This window comes from Phasianus colchicus, chromosome 3 (genome assembly GCF_987193195.1).
Source record: "Phasianus colchicus chromosome 3, bPhaCol1.hap1.1, whole genome shotgun sequence".
Lineage (NCBI taxonomy): Eukaryota > Metazoa > Chordata > Aves > Galliformes > Phasianidae > Phasianus > Phasianus colchicus.
In genome coordinates this window covers 53,863,185-53,884,498 of record NC_143438.1, presented here as the reverse complement: position 1 = coordinate 53,884,498, position 21,314 = coordinate 53,863,185, and the positions used below count along the sequence as shown (strand labels likewise).

General features: G+C 38.4%; 1 protein-coding gene across 2 annotated transcripts in view; it reads right to left on the bottom strand.

Annotated features, from left to right (window-relative positions):
• Nucleotides 1-21,314, bottom strand: part of SPIDR (scaffold protein involved in DNA repair) — a 197,928-nt gene that overhangs the window by 59,407 nt on the left and 117,207 nt on the right. For both annotated transcript variants that reach the window (XR_016465161.1, XM_031612937.2), the window contains exons 9-10: nucleotides 8,843-9,050; nucleotides 6,769-7,019 (exon numbers count right to left, since the gene is read on the bottom strand). Coding sequence is in view for 1 of the 2 variants with exons in the window: in XM_031612937.2 (XP_031468797.2) it covers nucleotides 6,769-7,019; nucleotides 8,843-9,050 (459 nt within the window). In the remaining variant the exon portion in view is untranslated. The remainder of the gene's footprint in view (nucleotides 1-6,768; nucleotides 7,020-8,842; nucleotides 9,051-21,314) is intronic.

Here is a 21,314-nt window from a genome sequence, read left to right as displayed (position 1 = left end):
AGGACCCTCTGACTTTTCTTGATTACTAGAGTGTGTCCATTATATTAAAACCACACAGGACAGTGTCTTCTCAGCTTTATACTCCCTGGTACAAGAGACTTCTTTCTTCCCAAGAGAGTGAGATTATGTTCATAACACCCTTCCAAGGAGTAATGATTTGTTATACCCAAATCAAAGCTTTTTTGAAGTTTATGACAAAGTTATTCTTAAGCATCTTCCCTTTCAGAAACTTGCTACCGTGACATTTCTTTGCATGCTTGCTGATCGATACCAGTACTCATGTTTGTGCATACAAAGAGACTTTATGTGCCCAAATTGCATAGAAATTAAATGTTACATTTGGGTGGTTTAGATTTCTTTCTTATCTGTTAGCTCAACATGTGTCCATCTAGGTATTTATAACATTTATCACTGCTCACGGTCCTTGACTTCTGCTGTACCATGGTAGCAGGAAAACAAATTCCAGAGACACAATCTGGCTTTTATAAAAGTTTTGGAGAGCTCCAGCGTGACTTTAACACTTCCTCCCAGGCAGGACTGAAGTCATGTATTCAGTGAAAGGTAGGGGTGTAAAATACATGTGGACATTTTCTGCTCTCAGTTCTGCCAACCACATAACTTTCAGAGATATAAAAATTCAAGGGGAAGAAAGGTCAAGAACAAGGGAAAGATTCCATACCTTTTATGTAGGCCATCTTAGAATAATTCTTGACAAATAACAGGCGCTAGAAAATTACTAGTCCTGGTTTAAACCAGGCAATGTACAACAAAACATTCCCTGACTGTGGCTTTAGGGGCAGAAAATTACCTTTCCAACTGATCACTTTCTACTCCCTAAGCTGGTTTCCATTATGGGATAACATTCGAAGGACCACGTTGCTCTTCCTGTATTCCTTGCTTACATATTCCTTTCAAAATAATTGGTTAGGGGAATGCAGCCATAAAGTAGAGAGCAGCAGGAAATGAGGCGTTGATATGCAATAAAACCTCCCCAGGTTTCTGAAGTTCTGTATGCAAACAGATGTGGGAGAAGTGGAAAGGTACAGATACATGATGAGTGGTGGTAAATATATAACTCTATGTAACAATACTTCCATGCTTTTTATCTTTTTCATTATTATTTACATATATCTGCAATTTCTCTATCATGGGGAATATATCAGTAATCAGAGCTACTCTTTCTTCTTGACCAATGGAAGACTCTTCAGAAGGTAGGGAAGGTATTTGACTTCTGTTAATATATGGGCACTTTACTGCTTACTCTACTGACTGCTTCATTATAGAGAAGAGAGAAGTGAGAAACCAGCGTGCCCTTTTTGCAAGATGGATACATGGACATGCACATAGCATTGGTCATATGGCAGTTGATTTGTGATCCTGACCATTTGCTTTCCAAAGAGACTGAATCTGTGCCATGCTTGTGATCAAATTGGCTACTGTCTTCTTAAGACACATCAGCAAGTTTACTACTGCCCTGACATATTTTAGATCAGTGGCAAATTATTTAATCGCTGATTCCCAGTGCAGAGCTGGTATACATTGCAGGGGGGGGGGGGAAGAGGGATGTTCTGCAGAGTATATCAGATAACAGTGCTCTCAATTTGCCCTTGGACAGAATAAGATTATGTAAATATTTAGCACTGAAAAATAAACGGTAATATCAAATTAACAAATTCTTGTACTACACTGGCACTGGAAGAAGCCCAAGTTCCATCTATCCAACTGCAGCACTGAAAGCAGGGAAAATAGACTTTTGGGGCTACCTGGACAAGTGCACAGGGAATCCACAGTGTTAAATATACAATACAGCTTAATGCCTCAGCTAGATAACATGATACCAAAGTTGTTTTTCCAAGTCTTTTGTCTTTACTCTTTGTTTTGGTAGCTCCAGTTTGAGAATTACAAAAGAGCAGGGTGGAAGAAAGAAGGAATATCCAAGTGTCAGAGAGTCTTAAAAGTGCTTTAAAGACAAAACAAACAAACAAAAACTTCAAAGCAAAAACAGGTTCCTAGACCTTGAACCACAGCTATTATGAAAACTATTACAAGCCTGTCAAGTAGCAATTAGACTACTTTGCAAGAATATTAAAAGCATGGTATCTTCACTTCCGAGAAGGGTCTGAAAAAGGGAAATCGGAGAGAATTTCTAGCTCATGGAGTACTCTCTACTGCACTTCAGTTACCTATTTCCTGTTTACTTCCCACTTGAAAAATCACATCCCAGAAACATAATGTAATTTAAAAAAAAAAACACTTGCATTTATGACCATCCCATTTAAAATGTTTTGTTGGAAGAAAAAAAAAAAAACAGAAAAAAAAACAAATGGAATGCTGTAAACAGATTTAAGTCAGCCACAAAAAACATTCTGACAGATGTTAGCATCTGTGAACATGGATTTTTCATGACAGTCCTTTCCAATCTGGGCTCTTTTCAAATAAGATTTCTACTTTTTTACCCTTCCCTCCCCAGTTCCCCCCCCCTCCCCCCCTTTTTTTTTCCCCTTTCCCCCCTTTCTCCCTTGTTTTTCCCTTAAGTATGTCCTATGAAATTCAAGGTAAGTTTTCCATGTCAGAATGGTTTTGAATACTGCTTTTCAAACTGGTCTACCTACTCGAAATGCTAGTTGCAGCACTTGACGCTCAACTTTCAGGGGTGCATGCAGCCACACAGATTAACACGTTGCCTACCATCATGTTAAGATAAGCAGCAAAGATCATTAGAGCAAGAAAGAGAGGAGAGAGGAAATCTAACTTCGAAATGAATTAGTTCTATGGGATTACCCTTTGCCAGTAAAGCCGTTTTTAGCAAAATAACATAGGAACAGACTACACAGAAGCTTGCAACAACTTGTGAGAGTGTAATGAATCCCAGCAATAGACATCAATGTTTCCATTCAGAAAGAGAAACGTTACTTTCCCCACACTCCCGCTTCTTTGAGCCACTCTAACAAATGCTTGGCTCTTCTACATATTTTGCTCCCCAAGGGTCCTACTTGCACAGTAGCTGGTCTTTCTGCTTCTCGAAGATCTGGCAGATTGAAAACAAAATAAAGAGTAAAACTGAAAGAACTATTGATGGGTAGTGGATAGAGGCTGATCACATAATTTTTTAAAGTAAGCGTACTGTCTTTCTTTTGTTCTTGGAATACAGTCATGGTAGGCTTGAAAGTTAGCTTTCAGGTGGGAAGTAGGTCAAAACATACGCCAAGAGAAGTGAATGGAACATTTCTTTACTCACCCACAAAGATTTTAAAATCTGGATTCACAGCTATAGCCAGCATTGTTTTATTTTAGAAGTGCTTAGCTTCTCCTTCTTAGGAGACAACACCCTTCTCAGCCCTGCTTCCTAACCCAAATCTTGTGAGATTGGGTTTCTGGCCAGTTTAACCCCCTACCAGTTCTGAAAACGTATCTATTTTAGTTTCACCAACTATCACACAATGATCCCTATCCTTTAAGGAACAGAACTGACCGTCTCTATTTTTTACTGAACTCGTGTGGCCCACTCAAAACAAACAGATACTGGCTAAGAGTAAAATCCAAATTATACACTGCTTTATCCTAGGAACGCAAAGTACAAGGCCGACAGAATGAGTCAGACACCTCAAAGCCAGAAAACTCCTCAGGTTGACAGAATTCTCTCTGGGATTCATGTACTCATAGTCAGGCCTTTTTCAGAAAGTCAAAATAATTCATTTTCTGTGTTGTAGTGTACAACAAACACATGCTGTATCATTTGTAAAAGTATCTTTCTCATCAGAAGGGGAAAAGGCAGCAAAACGTATGTCAGGAATGCTGGAAAGGGGCAGACAGTCAAAGCAAGTCATACTTTCTTCCCTCCCAGCCTACCCCCCACCCTCCTGAAACTCTTAACTTAAGCATGAAAAGCCCATTTGCAAGAACAGCTAATTATAGGGGGAAAAGGCAAATGATTCAATAATAATGCAGGGAATGTGAGAACAATTTAAGTATGACAGAAAGTGGAGAACTTGTTAGGTGCTGGGTTTCTGAGCATCCTAAGATAATGCTGAGATTCTTCAGCAAAACACACAGTCTTACTGAAGTACAAAGTAAAGTCAGACTTAAAGGCTTAACCATTTGCCTACCAGTAGAAGTCTATACTCTATGTATTTATCTCTACAAACAACAAAAGCTAGATACCTATAGGCAGTATCATAAGTTCTGCTTTTCCCACTTGAGCTTTAAAGAATTCAATAACTCAATTTGAACACTGAAAACATACATTTCTCCCACAGTTTGCCAGACTCTTTCTAGAAAGTGGATGCTTTGAACAAAATGCACCACTTCCCCTGTTTGACATTTCATTTCATGTCTCTGATTATCTGTGTTTCTCATGCTCCCTGGGGCAACAGCATCTAGGTTATACTGTATGTTACAACAATATATACACCAGCCTACAACAATACAAATCAAGTAAATACTCACCTACCTTAATATCTAATTAGAAATTTATTTGTACAAAACAGTGAATTATCTTACAAATGTTGCTTTTATGGCAGTTTTACTTCAGAAAAAGAAGTTAACAAAGAAAAAAAGGCTTTCTTTACAAAAGTATGGGCCATTACTTGGTTCAAAGGACTGTCAGAGGGCGTTGAACCCTTTTTACTCACTATCAGGTGACAGACACAGACTTTTTTGATAGAGGAGAAATGTCTCGTGTGGATGCTTATCAGCCATGAAAATAGCAGCCGATAGATAAAGCAGTATGAGGTGTTTTCTGTTCTTTAATCTTTAAAAGTCTTCATTCTCCTTCTTTCAAAGAGAAAGGAGGTTGATTTTTTTTCTCTTCAGAGCACATGGATCCAAAAGGAAATTCTAATTGCTGCAAATGACCACCACCAGGCTCTTTTTTGAACAAGAACATCAACAAAATTTGAGGAATTTCCAATAGGCCAGTTCAACAACTGCACATGGGAATACCCAGCTACAACACATTCTCATTTTTTTTTATTTCTATTTCAAGTTTGGCGTAAGAAGTGAATCTGAGATTCGTGCTGTTTCACCCCATTCATGTGAAGAGTGCAGACTGAGGCAGGTTAACTATCAGGAATTTTGTGATTGAGCAATAAGCACATTTTTGGTCGGAAGTTGAAAAGAATAATGGAGAACTATTGTTCGTCCTCTGCTAGAATTGGTGGCGTTAAAAATCAACTTGAATAACAGACTGTCAACTGCCCTGACTTTTGATCAAATGTAGACCTTAGAAGAAAACCTACACAGAGAAATATTGTCCTCAAAATCAAAGATTGATGTGGGGTTGACAAACACCCTTGCCTATCTTTCTTTTTTTTTTTTTTTTATAGATACAATAGCAAAAATTAAATTATAGAGCAATGACTTCACACAACACAGTGTGCCAACTATGTTTTAGAAATAATGCAAGTTAAACCCAATACAACTTTTATAAAACATGAGAGGCAAGACTGTTGACAATTACTTTTCTGAGAGTGATCACTGACTATCTTCTTAGGAAAGAGCAATCTTCCTAAATTCCTCCTGGAGAAATATTATTGACCAATGAGTGCCATACAATGGCCACACCCAGTGGTTACAAGGTAGTCAGAATTAGGAGAATTCCAGTACTCCAAAAATTCAAGGACCTGTGAACATGGTACAACCATCAGCAGGATAGCTGAACTGAAATTCTTCCAACCTTTGAAGAAGTTCTTCAAAGCCTATTGCAAACTACATTTTGTGAGTTCTCAGTAGGACCTTTCAAACTAATTGCAGGCAGAAAGATCTCCTAATGGAGATCTACAGTCTCCTTGAAAGACTGTACTTACAAGCTTAATAAAAGCTCTGCCACTGTAACTTACTTTAAGTTAAAATAAAGCTTATAAAATGTTAACCCATCTAGAACCAAAAGTTAGCAACAAACCCTGGAGGAAGGAAATTCAATAACAGACACAGTAATCTTAGATCCAGAGTTGCTGAGAAAGACTTGGAAATCAGTCTTTGCTCTCAAACCTTGAGGATTGTCAAAAGGGAAAACTGCCCGTCTATCTTTTGTACTGACAAAAACAAGGTCTCATTTCTGATTCCCTACACTGAAAGCAGACCAGTGTCAGAATGCAAAGATTAAAATAGAAGCAGCTGAGAACACTACTCTAAATCTGTACGCTCTACAGTTTTGCATATAAGATTCCTGATTGGTGTTAATGTTTTGACACCAGATCACTTTTTACTATGGAGCAGATGAACTGCTGTGACTTCTGGACTTCAACAGGAGTTTTTATCCAGTGGCTTCACAGTGGCAGTTTGCATGCGTTTGCCTGCATTTCTCATGCAAGGTCTGATCAAAATACCCATTTTAGAAAAGCCTTTTGCTTCTCCATCTCTCCCTATATTTTTCTTGTCTTCCAAGAGACTATTCTATGAGCACAATTTACAGTAGAGCATATTGGAGACTGAAACAGGTAAATGAGACATGTTTGACACAATACTTACTCCGTGAAACAAAAGAAACAGTACAGAATACCCATGATCATCAGTGGTTCCCCTTAATACATTTTCAGTCTTCCTGTTAGTTGCTGATGCAACTACAGACAGATCCCTCCCTCCCATGCACAGCATTACTTCTATTTCACACTGTATCTATTAAAAGACTATTGAAAATCCTGCACCTTGTTGAATGTACTTATTTCCTGGAACCTGAAGGCTAAGAATGACAATTCCAAACTCCCTCCTCTTTGGTTTCTCACACATAACAGGCATGTTAGGATAACTTCCACACATCTTATTACTTACCTAACATTTAGTGGATCTGAATTTATGATGGGTGTAACACAGATAGGCTTGTTTCCTTGAATCTGGCTTCTGAAACCTTCTCTTGCAGGCAGATAGTACACCCTTTGGATAACGACTCGTACCTGCACTTCTCTCCATCCCACTGCTCCTTGGCTTTCCACCATTTCAAGCAGAGAATCATTAACAGCACCCAGTGCTAAGGGATGCTTTTTAGGATCACTGTTGTTATGAATTTGTGGAGCACAAGCCACCTGATGAAGGAAAATGCATTAACAGAAAATGTATTGGAATGGTGAAACTATGGAGTGCTAAAAAGCACAACATGAAAAATCTCTGCAGGAAGTACAAGGTCAGTTTCAAAACACTTCCTGCACACAAACTGACTTACATACTACTGACCAATGTTTATTGAGGATCTTAATAAACAGCTAGAAAGAGTACAGCACATAGCGCTCTCCTATATTGATTGCTGCTCTGGAATGAGCTGTCAATCCATGAGAAATTAGGGCAACAGTAGGAGGAAAAGAGAACTGATACTAGTATTTATGATTCTTCCTCTAGAATAGTTTCATTTTTACTTTTCCAGTGTTCTGTTTCTCTCTTTTCTAAAAAAAAGGTAAAATCTATCTTGAATGCTATAGACTTTCACAGTTATGTGAAAATGAACAAGTATCTAGAAACTTCAATGTAAAATGTTTCAATTTAAAAATTAGATGATTAATGAGAAGTATAAAAACTTAATCTAAAAGTACAAACCTTACTCCACCCTTTAGCTACTTCCCAAATGTATTTTAGAAATACAATCCTCTAAACTCCCCAAATATCTATTATGTACTAAATTATGTTGTATGTTCCCTCAATTTAAATGAGTAGTTGCATTAATTTTCATTCTAAAATAAATCTCTTTTAGTAAAAAATTGATTGCAAGTATGAACTAACATTCTATGTACAAGTTCCATTCCAGCATGAGCCAAATTTCTATTTTCAAAGTGAAACTTTTTCTTTAAAGCTGGATGCAACATAATGTTTTGAAGTTTTACAAACCTAACCGTAAGTATTATCTATCACTTGAGAAGCAGAAATACAATGTTAATAAGGAAATGATGGTGTGATGATATGCTTGTCTGCAAAGTAGTTACAATGAAACATGTCTAATGAGTTTTAAATGAAATGGTTTTGCTAGGAAGTATCAGGGAAAGAATTAAAATGCTCTGTTTTTCGCATAACACAGCGGAAGCTCTCTACCAGATGGAGCAGTAGCAAGAAATTAGATTAGGATTTGATTTATGCAACTGCTTCATTCTTACACTTACAGATGGAGTTATACACAAATATATATATATGTATATATATGTAAGACAACTACAACAATGACACTCAGTGTTGTTCTTTAGATTCTTGGGATCAAAATTCTCAAATGTTAACAATGATTTTTGGGTGGACAATACAAAAACTTTAAACAAATCTTTAAGAAAATGTTGGTGCAAACTATCAGAGAGCCAAATCACTTAAAATACCTCAGCTTGTACAACAGCTAGAGATATGAAGAGTCAGCAGTTATTTTGATATAAACAAAGTTACAACAGGAAAGCAAACAAATTGTAAAGATGCTGGAAAGGAGGCTGGTGTTCCCAAGTGATGCATTAAATAAAGGACAGGGCAGACTAGAAAATGAGTTCAATAGGAATGGAAAAAGGGAATATTTATTAAAAATAATATTTTAGCTCATACTATCTTAGCAGTTATCAGAAAATTGATTTTACTTCAAATAAAGTTTGGCTACTCAGCTGTATAGAATAAAAGAAAAATGTATGAAAAAACAAACTACAATTACTATTTAACACAGTAGTGAGATTTCAGTAAAATAACCTCTCAGCAGTTCAGCCGTTGGATGGGCCAGAAGCCTCTGCTAAGAAAATATTATTAAAATAAACATCACATATTATTCAGCCTTAGTTAAATGAAAGCGGAAACTGAACAGGTCAGTAATTTTTGTTTTTGTTATGATTTCCAAACATCTGCTTGCCAACTTCTTACAAAATGCTGGAGTGAGAACCAAATGAATGAGCCTTACCTGATTATCTGGAGATTCCTGGGGTTGTTTATTGTCAAAGTCATCTAGTTTGAATGTCTGTGCCAAAGATACAATATTCTTTCTAATAAGCATCTTTGTAGGACCCTGTGTCTTGCTTGTTTCTGGGTGTTCACTGAGTAGTACCTTCTGACTGAAATACGTATTCATGATAACAGGAATATCTGCATTCTTGAGAAGTAGTTTTTGCCTGGAAAAAAATAACATAACTGCCATCAAATCCAGTACAAGTTAAACTACGGATAAACACTATTTTCAGTTATGTTGTTTATTTCTCTCCCCTTTATTCTATAGTTACCACTAAAAGACACAAAGGTGTATTATCCAACATTGCAAATAAGTCACCTCATGGATACATTCAGCCTGGATCAGCCCCTGAGCTCAGGCACAGCCCTGTGCACCTAGGGACAGCATTCACTTTGTAGCAGGTTGGGTTGGCAGGCCCCATGAACCTCATCCAGCTTCACTCAAACGCTATTTGGTATCTCAGAATTGTCATAGCAGTGTGAAGAGCACCAAGGACCCCTCCGTAAAGTTTCTGAAGTATAAGCTTGAAAAGGAAGATCATTCATTCAGTTCAGTATGAATTCAGAGTGCTGGAGCTGCTGAACCCAGGCTGGCCTTTCAGAGAGACACCCCTCTGCTCAGTACTTCCCATGAAGAGGAATCCATTCTCACCATGGCCATTGCAGAGCTGTTCCTGATTCTCGTCATTTTTTCTCAAAGAAAATCACACGTTTTTCCTAAGATAAGCTGCATTTTGCCTCTTTATTTACTTCCTGTATGTTTGTTGCTGTCATTAACTTGGTCTCCAAGACACAGTTTTGGTTTCTAGTGCCAATCTAAATTACCAAATAGCTTCGCATGCAGCAATTTCTTGCCACACAAACTAAGGTAACGGTTGCAGAATCTCTAAATACAGCAGTAATTTAATGCCTAAGCAGGTCTCAATGTCGATACTGTTCCACATGCTAGTACCAGAATCATACATGTAGAAACACACATTTTATCCTCACAGGATACAAATCTACTGAAGTCACCCTTACAAAAACGATCAGTCATCTCATTTTCTAAAGACCATCAAAAGAGAAACAAAATTCACTTGGTGAGTTTATTGCAGGCTGTGTTTTTCTATTCGATTTGTATCATTTGGGAGTGAAAGCAAGGCTTCCTTTGCAGCAAAGTCTCGCTGACCTGAGTTCAGAAGTTACCTCAGGACTCCAGTCTCCAGGCTGCGGTGCTAGGGAGATGAAGTGAGCTCTCACATTTATAATGTTATTTATCAAAATGCAACCACACTAAGATAAAAGAAGAAAGATGCCCTAAAAAAAATACTGATTTCTGACTTCAGTCCATATGAGACTTTGATTAAATGTTGCAATGTGCTGTTTTATAATGTAGCCCTTTATTCTTCACAGAGTGGATAGGTACAAGGAAATCAAGTCAACAGAATAGGAAAAGTAGCAACAGAGTGATAAATATAATCCCCAGTTTTATTTATAATTTGGACAATAATGAAACAAGATGATAATTTCTGCCCTTTAGAAAAAAAAATATATTAAAGAAGACTTGCAACTTAATAAGTATGAATCATATACAGAAATCACAAACAAGATGTATTGCTTCTATTTATTAGCACTCACGGAAGTTATGATTCGAAATAGAAAACTCATGAAAAGATATGGAATAAAACTGAGTACTGAATCCCACTGCAATGCCTTGCTACCATTTGGGAACTCTTAAGTAGGCAGCAGTTCATCCTTAATGGCCACCCAGTCCTTTGACTCCAAGGGAATTTATCGACATGGGTCCCAGCTCAGAAAAGTATGACAGTAGCTCACAAGGCTGCCAAATTCACATTGGCTGATAATTATAAGATTAAAACAGGAATTAGCTCGGTCAGCAAACCAAGACATCTCTGGATCTTATGAGCTTTCTATGCCTCAGCTGCCATTACTCCCTTCTTTCTGAAGAATAAAAACCTATATAAAGTTGGTTGCAGATCTCTGATCAGTTTTGGCTGCCTTTCCACGCAGATACGGAATGAAAGTTTGAGCACCCACTTTCTTGAGACGTCTGCACTCAGACCCAAAGTAAACAGGAAATCTCACCGAACACGAGTCTGTCACGTCACTAATGCCAAAAGAATGTTTGTTTGATCTAAATAATCACATTCTCTAAAAAAATACTGACGTTAGCAGCAAATCATTCATAGGAACTCTGAGGTTTACGGTGTTACTTTTATCTTCCTGTTAAAGATATATGATGAGGTTATATATATACACACGTATGTATTTTTAAAGGCAGGTACATTTTTACTGGTACTCAAATTACGTGTAACATGGTTTTGCTATGCCTATGCATCCAATGCCTCAATTACTTTTATAACTACTAAGAGATTTCTGCGTTCCATTTTCATCACACCTTCACGTGGATAATACCATTAACTAATGGCCAGTCAGCATTTCCACAAAGAATAAAAAAGAAATACACTTTCAGGACAGGCTCTCCATTTCTTTCTTGTAATATTAGTTCACTAAAACTGGCTCCTTTAATGGATCACTTCTTACAGACTTCAGTATTTATCCACTGACTTACTTGATTCTTAGCTAGGTCAGGAGAATGATCACAGCCATCTACTTAAATGTTCCCTATTTGTCAGTGAGCAGATTTCTCCCAAGAGGAAAGGAAAAGGATCAGTAATAAACAGAAATTATAATCAATTGAAATGAAAGAAAGAAAAGTTAAGCTTGCAATTCTGTATCCAGGTGGATGGCCAAATGGAATTGTTTTCTATGTATACATATATATATATATCCTTCCCAAAGAATGGCAACTACAAGTGCATCATTTTTAATGTGCCTAAGCAAAATGAACACATTTCAATTTTGGAAACAAAACAATAACATATTTCTAAGATAACCTGCTTTACAGAAACTGTGATAAGATGCAAGAAACAATGAACACATGAATAAGATAAAGATGCTTTAAAAATCATTACAATATACACCAATTTAAATACTGTGAAATGAACAGAAGTTTCTCTCCTTCATGTTTTTCACTGTAGAGATAAATTTTATAAGAAATATTATAGGACAGAAAATAAATGAGACAAGCATTCCATGACAAACATGCTTAAAGTTGCATGGAATGCCAGATTGAGTATCCCTACACCAGATAAGACAGCTTGGTATCAGAGATACTGATCTCAAGATTTCCTTGACCACAGAATGACTGAGTCCCGAGCCCCAACGGCAGGTATTGCCACCTTCAGCCCCTGGATATTAGAAAAAATTACTTCCACAAACTGTGACTGCGGTCCTGAGCTTCATGTGTTGCCTCTGCTTGGGATCCCATAACCGATCTCCTCAACCTTCTGCATCTGTCCCATCTAGATTCTGTACAGTCAGACACAGTCCAGCTTTAACTATGGGGGACTTAAGCACGTACTGAGGAAACCATCTTGGTTACCTGTTGTATTTAAACAGGGGTAAAAAAGACAAAAATAAAGAGATTTGAAGATAGCTCTAAGGGTTTCCTAGTTGACTTTGTAGAAACCCCCTCACAGATAAAGTATTAAATGAGCATTTAAAGCCTTCTGTATCCTCAGTTTTCTTCTATCTGCTTCCCTGTAGATGTTTATTTTCAAAGACTGAAAAAGCCACATCTCAATATTCAAATTAAGCAGAAACAATGGAAAGAAAATGAACTTCACTACATGCTTAAAAAACCTTTTTTGGCACTCTCTGATTTTCTTCTGGCTCAGCAAAGTATATTTAAAGGTTGGATTAGATGTCCACTTCCTTAATAACTGCCTTTAGAGGAAAGGTTATTTGCAATGACCTGAAATGGAGACTGTGAACTTTTTATGCTTGAGGACATTTTTTTCCCGGTATGCAGACAATCAACAATTGCTGTAACTGGTCACATGCTAAAACAACATGAGGCAATGATGGGTTTTTTTTTTCCTCTCTTGCAGCAGCTTCTCTCTCGAAGGATGGAGCTTGCTTTTTCTCTTCCCCCCTCCTATGATGAAACACAGGAGCAGATATGCTTGCCTACTGCTCTGCTAATCATGGTCTATCACGATTTCAGATACGAAACACTGCAGCAATTTATGCAAGGAGCAGTATGCTTCATCTCGAGGCAGGGTCCCGATCCTGCTGTCAAGCAGTCAGAAGGCTTGTAGTGTGGTTTGCTATGCACAGCCCACTGTGCTTGCTTTCCATCCACGCTCTCAGGCAGCAAGAAGTTCTGAATCTATGGCAGCAGTTAACTAACAAACCACAAACTTCCGCTCAGTTGTGCTGACATCAAACAGTGATGATGGTTCATGAACTTAAGATGACTTTGGATCACTTTGAATTTGAGAATTTCTTCTTTGCTCCTTCTGGGTATTTTATTGGGCTTCCCCCCCCCCCCTCCATCCCTCTTTTCTTCCACAAAGTACAAAATGCCTGAAGCTTTTTTTTAAGAATACAGTATATTAGCTGAAAACTCTTAACATTTAAGCAACCTACAACATGCACTGTAATTATAAAACAGACTAATTTCTAGACTCAGAACACTGATTTAGTAAGTAAATAAGATTTAACCTCAAGAATAACAGTAGTCACATGTGAAGGCTAAAAGCATGTCAGAACCTCACCCTGGAAGGGCCTTCCCCTATAATGCATACCATACAATGCCCATCCCCGATTTTCTAGAGAATCATTTATTTCGTCCAATATGGAAGAAGCTGCTCATGTTACCTCTCACCAAGAGTTGAGTGCCATATGCAGTGTTTAATCAGCAAAATATTGTAACGTGTCCAAGAAGTGTGATTCAGAGAAATACCTCAGCACTTCAATAACAATTACTTTTTTAAAACTCCCAAGTCCAAACTAATATCTGTCCACCTACCAGCCAAGGACAATAACTATCTTCCCAATGGTCAGTTGAAATCAAAATATCGTTTAGAACAGATTAACCTTATGTCAGGCCTAGAGCTCTCCCAAATACAGAATTAGCTACTTAGCAAAAACAGTAAAAAACAGTGTGACCAACATTCACAAACGTCTATTCACCCAGCAGTGAGTAATATCACTACTCACATGTGAGCCTCCATCAGTCTCATTTACCATCAGTTGAACGATCTGTACAAATACCATGTTGGCAACTTCACACTTCCATAAGCAAACTTTCCTTCCCCCAATATCAAAGGGGGGAAACAAAAACAAGTTGGTGTGTCCTTCTTTGAAATTATCTCATTCAAAGCAACAGTAACTGTGGGACACAGTTCTTGAGACTACATGCTTTTCTCCACAAAGAAAGAGTGTTAAGCATCTAGACCAATGTCCAGAGTCACATACACCAAATATACAATTCTCTGCCTTGTCAGGTTTTCAAGGAAGTGCAGCTTCAGCACCTCAGAACAGCAGATATGAAGGAAAAGCTAATCAATCTATGCCTAAATTGCTTACTTTTAGAATATGATGCCTTTGTGAATAGCTAGACATTTGTGCAATATCTTTATTGGAAATGCATTTTATTAGAGGCTTCATTCCATGAATGCAACACAAAGATTACATAGCAAATCAATGCATATATTTCATTGCAACCCAATCTGCAATCATTTGTCACTCAACTTAAAGTGAAATACAAGTAGCGAGGAAAAAGAAAATCCATCACACCACAAGTTCCTTCTTCAAAATAACATTGTATTTCCCAGCCAAATTATTTGTAAACCTAAGAAATAACCCTGATAAGAAATAACAGTACACAAAGCCAACGCTTTTATCACTATATCATTTTACTAATTTTAAATTAATTATATATAAACTAACCACTGGCTTGCCATAGCACTTCCTTTTGAAATGTGACACCTTGCAATGTGAAAAAGTTGGATGGAAATTTTCGTATTTAAGAGAGCTCTGCTCTATAAAGCTTGTGGTTCACATTGCACTCCTCCCTCAGCCAGTGCTCTCACCTCTGCAGGGAAGTGAGTGGGTGCCTCCTGAGGAGGACGTGCAGGTCTTCTGATGCAGGAAAGCACAGCTGAATAGCAAAGCAAATCCCATCCAGCTCTAGGAAATTACCACAATATCACACTTCAGTAAGACTGGAAAATAGGGATTTTTCTTAAAGCTTTCCAGCTACTTTAGCTAGGGGGAAAGCACCTGAAATTTCTAGAACTCTAGACAATTTATTGAAACAAAACTTAACTTTTGGCACCTACAACCATAACAAAATTGCACTCACAGGCTGCACAAAAATAATCTTCTGAGCTATAGGGGATACTACTTTTGAGAGAATTTGCTAAAAAATATACTTAAATTGTGTGTAAATCAGTCACAAAACTGTTTTAGCAGTCTGAAGTTCTACCAGGTAAAACACAAAACAAAATGAAGCTGAGCACAATAAAACATTAAACTTGAAAGCTGATATAAAACAAGCGAAAAACCCAACACTCCCACGCACACAGAGGGTGTTACAAGTAACTAAGGAGACACAAATATCATGGTTATCTTCTCATAATCAAGATGTTATGAAAGAATTCTAGCCCGTATGTTTACTCCATATATCAACTTGTATCTGACTAGCCATGAGCTCATTACTCAGAAGACTTCTTCTATCTGCTCCAAGTGCTAAACTGCACGTAGAGTTTGAAGTAGATGAGGATGAAAGCTGAAGTCACCAGAAAGTTCAGGGATACGTTGTAGGGATTCTGAAAGGAAAAACTGCACAACCCAACCAAACAATAAGGAAGAACAACTGAAGCAAGCAAACAGCAAAGTAATGTCATATTAAAATCTGTGGTGAGTGTTAAGTTAAAGACAGCAAAAAAAGGCCATAGTAGTGTCGGATCAGAGACCCATCTACCTCAATCTCACTTACAGCAGCAAACTGCAGATATTTGAGGAAGACTACAAAATTAGAAGTAAGCCAGTAGTGAAACTTCTCTAGAACACTCTTTTGTATTCTAGAGAATTCTAAAAACTTTCAGCTGAGGGACTTAATGAAGCAGATGCAGTGCCAACACAGTTAAAGAATCCTCAGTACATTTTTCTTCCATAAACTTATGTGTCTGCTTTTTGACCACATGCACGTTTCCAGCATCCACAACATTCTGCTGCATCCACAGAGCTCAACAGTCTCTGCATATGCATGTGAGGAACCACTTCCTTTTAGCTGTTTTGAATCTGTCACCTAGTGGTTACACTGCTACTCCCCTACTTCTTGTTTTGTAGGGGCAACTACCCTTCTTGATACATTTCCTAATACACATCCTCATCATATCTTCTCCCAGCAGCTGCTTTTTCAGTGTGAAGATCCATAGCTGTTTTACTCATCCCATGCCTCTGCTTGTCCATCTTCTCAGATATGCTTCTCTTGTTTGCGTTGAGGGACTGACACTGCAACCTAAAAATGCACCATGAATTTCTAGTGACATAACGATCTCTCTGGCTTCATTTCTAAGTCTTAGAGTTCTATACATTTTTTCTGATCGCTAGATGAAAACTAAGCTGGAAGATTAATGAAAGTATTAAGGGAAATGAGCTCAAGTGGTAGAATGCTCACTTAGCATGAGAGAGGTAGTGGGATCAATACCCACATTCTCCACTCTTTCTCTGGGCAACCTTATCCAGAGCCTGATTTAGTTGGATGGCAAACCTGCCTGTCGCAGGAGGGTTAAAACTAGATAATCTCTGAGGTTCCTTTCAACCCAAGCCACTCGAGGATTCTATCAGAACCCAAAAACTCAATTCTGAATAGTAACAATCCAGAGTCCATCATTTCATGTGAAATTTGAATTCACTTACAATTTCCACATAAGACACCAAATCCTTCGTCCAGCCCCAGCTCTAGAGCACCCTACAGGAGAATGAACATTCTCCCCATGTGTAGAGGAATGCAAGGACCACACCTTGCAAATGAAGAGGAAGGAAATCTGCATTCTCTTGTAAAGAACTCATCCAATTTTTTATTCTTGACATGTGACACAATGGAGATCTGAGGAAACAACTCTGCTGCCATCACACAGCACCACCCCCTGAGGTACCAGAAGAGATCTGTGAGATCCACCCAGGCAGCTGTACTTCATTGGTTGGTTCAAGTTGGAAGGATTTAACAAATTAATCTTTAGTTTTTTTAAAAATACGTTGTCCACCATACTTAGTGGCTATTAAGAAGACCAGCCTTTTCTTCCACAAAAGCTTGGAAATTGTTATGGACAATACATGCTTACATACATTCTCACCAAAGTCTTCAAGTGCACAGTAATGAGAACAAGTACTCATCCCTGAGCAAACCCCAGTATTCAGAAGACAGCTCAATAGATGCATACATTTGATTTTCTTTGTGTTTAACTATTAAACCTAACATTAAAACAAAACACAACAACAAAGCAAAACACATCAGATTTGTTCTTGTACATGCCTCATTTGCCTACTACTCTTCTCTGGGCACTTCCTATAGTTTCTTGGTGAGGCCACGCAACAAAACCACACTACATTCTGATCTAGAGGTCATTTCCTATATGGATAAAGCCAGTGCTACGAGTACCTCAGCACAGAGAGAGTACATGAAAACAAGATTCTGGATTGTTTTGTAATATAAATAAGAACACAAGGGGTAGCAAGAACTTGTTCAATGCTGTTGTGCAGGGCACAACAGCAAAGCAAAAGACTCTCCTTGAGCTAGTCAAACTCTGCTTAGACAAAGTCCAAAGGGCAGCAGCCTGAAGGTGTTAACGGCCCATGCTGAGCAAATGGAGGTGGCTGGACTCCTAGCACAGAGACCTGTTGCCCAGTACTCCAGGGGATCCTTGCAAAAGTCTTAGACCATATTTACTTTTACCCTTGATGCCTTCAGCTGTCCCTGGGTAGAAAAAACATTTTTTTCCACTGTCTTCACTGTTGCCATTGATGTGTGTACAAAAAAGGTAAAGGCAGTGTGAATAAGCCCTGTGCCACAAAAATTGTTGCAGCCAACATGATGCTGGAACTGGAATCCTGTCTACAGTAATCCACTCCACAACCACAGGTAAAACACAGCAACACTCATGGCCAAAGCAGGAACTTTAAAGAAACATCCCTGTGCAGACACCCAGAGTAAAACACTGCAATGGAAGCAAAGTGGCTCAGTCAGCTGCAGTAACACTGCTGTTCTGTGTTTTATAAACAAAAACTTTTCAGGGTGGAAAACAGCCCTCAGTAGTCTATGCACTTTAAAGATCTTGGTCATAAATTACTTTCAGAGCTCCGTTTTGCTTCTATGTAATAGTATATCTTCTCCATTTAAAGCACAATAGATGGAATGCACTGCATTGCTCTCCCACAGCTAAAACAAGGAAAAACTGTCTAAGAAATTGAACGTAAATTTCAATATCCTCATTACCCTTGCCTTTACTTCCCTCTCCCCCCCAGCCCCGCTCATTTTTTTTTTTGCAAGATCACTGCACTACTTTGAAGACAACTGTACAAAACAACTAACAACATTTAACTTTAATACTGAAATCTTACACTGGTGGTCTCCAGGCCATTTCTTAATTTTTTATTTGTTTCATTTCACTGAATACTTGCAATGACAAAATGACAATTAGCTACCAGACCATGGCTAGAAGAATTTTTGTACTGTATCACAGTATTTTCACACAACAAAAACTCTTTTTTGGATTGGTATAAGAAGACTGATGATCTGGCACAGCAGACTCACCAGGGCAAAAACATGCATAAAAACCTGGATTGCTTCTTTTGTGATTGCATTAGACTTTAGAAGCTAAACAGCTTCAGCATGTTCTAAAGTTATTTTCTTGTTTTAAAGAAAGGAAACAGTCTCTTCTTACTTCAGATAGAAGAAGAAAAATTACAGAGGTATAATGCAGAGATAAAAGCCCTTAGTATTTAAAACAAAAAACATACGCAACTATGCTTCTCTGTTTCTTTGCAACACTTCAACATCCATCAACATCTACTAACCACATCAGCCAAGCTTACCTACCACAATTATCTGTGCTGCTCAGCCATAAGAACTCATCTACCTGAAACTAATTCTAAGCCAAGTCGAAAGGGAGGAGAAAATACCAGACAAATAATTTCAGAAACAAAAAATAAAGAACAACCTTTTCAGAAGAATGATATCTGTATTTTCCTACAGAATCTAACAAAACAGACTGGCAACCCAATTCATTTATTGAAGAACTACCATCAGCACAATACGAAGTTCACAAACCCAATACAAACCCATTCACTAGAACCACCAGCCATTAGCACAGCAACTTTAAAACTGGACAGTGATCTGGTAGCAGTGAGGTTCCTGTGGAAAGAGCCAGTTGTCAGATAACCACCGCAGCCAAAGGGCTCTATGGAGCAATGTGCTCCCAAGGTAGCGATGGGGTCTGGGTATCTCTTGCTGTTGTCCCAAGCCCTCCTCTCATAAAAAGAACAGAAGCAAAGACTTTGAAGGTGGGGAAAAACAGTCGTGAAAACATAAATTTTAGAGCAAACCAGTGGAACAGGCAGATAAGATATACTGCCATGAAAACGTTAGCCCCAAGAAAGAAAAAGAAATAAACAAAAAAGCAGAAGTTTAAAGGTAAAATAAAATTTAAAGCACAACAGTGAAATTGGCCAGTACAGAGATACGTTTATACAATACAGTATGAAACAAATTCACCCCTACACACGTTTCCCATGCAAACAACAGTAAACTAATCCAGGGCTTAAATATACCCTTTGTTATTTAACACATAATGGCAACCCTATTTTCTCAGACCTATTGTCTGCAGATAAAGTTTTAGAAGGAGGGATTTTGCAGCTAGGTTTGAAAACCTGAGAAATATGAGCCTAAGAAGGACTGCTGACCAACTTACTTTAAATGGATCATTACGCTTTTTGATTCTTTTCTATACTCCTCTTTATAATTGTATCTTCACTAAGATAACAGCAAGCGCAATACCATTATAGAATGTGCCAGGCTTTATGTTATGTAACACAGAATCAAGCTAGAAGTTGCTTTTGAGTGCGGAGTCTCATACTACCACCAGAAAATCATCAGAAAAAAAATATTTGACAAAATGATCCAGACCACAACTAAGTTAAATGTGTTTCTTCCTTACAATCTGACAAGAACTGAAGTGCTAATGGTAAGAAACCACCTCCTAATTCCAACAGAAATGTGCTTGTGCCAGTTGAGATGAAGCCAAAACTCTTTTGGAATGCCCCCTTCTTGCTGAGCCGAGTCAAGCCAAGAACAATCTCTCTTGACACCCTTCCCAAGGAGCATCCTGTTCTCCTACCACTCTGCTCACTCCTCCTGCCCTAGTATTCCTGCTGCTGGCATTGGGCAGGGGAGAAGAGAGCTTCACACCCATGGCAATTAAAGCTAAACCCAAAGAAAAATGAATCTCTTGCTCAGCTACATCATTAAACCAGACCAGGAAAAAAAATATGTACATAAATGAAAACATACCGGTATATTCTTAAAGTTGCACAAGCAAATATATCTATGATATCATATTTAAGCACATATATATACACTTGTTTTGAAACTCTCACTACCAAAGCAAGTTGGGGGATAAAAGGATGGAGCACAGCCCTGCTGAAAACAACCTAGGGGTAGTGGCGGATGACAAGCTGGACATGAGCCAGCAGTGTGCCCTTCCGACTCAGAAAGCCTGGGCTGCATCAAAAGAAGCATGGCCAGCAGGGCAAGGGAGGTGATCCTGCCCCTCTGCTCTGTGCTGGTGAGGCCTCACCTGGAGTGCTGCATCCAGATGTGGAGTTTTTAGTATAGGAGAGACATAGACCTGTTGGAACGCATCCAGAAGAGAATCACAAAAATGATGAAAAGGATGGAACACCTCCCTGCAAGGACAGGCTGAGAGAGCTGGGGCTGTTCAGCTTGCAGAAGCGAAGGCTTTAAGGGGATCTGCTAGTGGCTTTTCAGTATCTAAAGGCAGGCTGTAAGAAGAAAGGGGACAGACTCTTCAGCAGGGTCTGTGGTGACAGGCAAAGGGAAATGGTTTCAAACTAAAAGAGGGGTGATTTAGATTGGGTATAAGGAAGAAGTATTTTACAGTGAAGGTGGTGAGGCACTGACACAGGTTGCCCAGAGAGGTGGTGGAACCCCATTCCTGGAGACTTTCAAGGTCAGGCTGGACAGGGCTCTGAGCAACCTGATGTAGCTGTAGGTGTCCCTATTTATTGCAGAGGGGTTGGACTAGATGGCCCTTCCAACATTAAGGATTCTATGATTCTAAAGCAAAGTTATCTGTGTTCTATATTTTTCTATTTAGCAGTTATTAAAAAAAAAATATAAAAAGGAATGCATATCTGAAATCAGTGTGCAATTACCTAATACTGTTTGAAGAGGGGTTTTAGGGCTGTATATAAATGTACATAGCTGCAAAAACGTCCAAGGCACGATTCCTGGGTTAAAGAACAGCAAAAATAATTTCCTAGCATCACAGGGA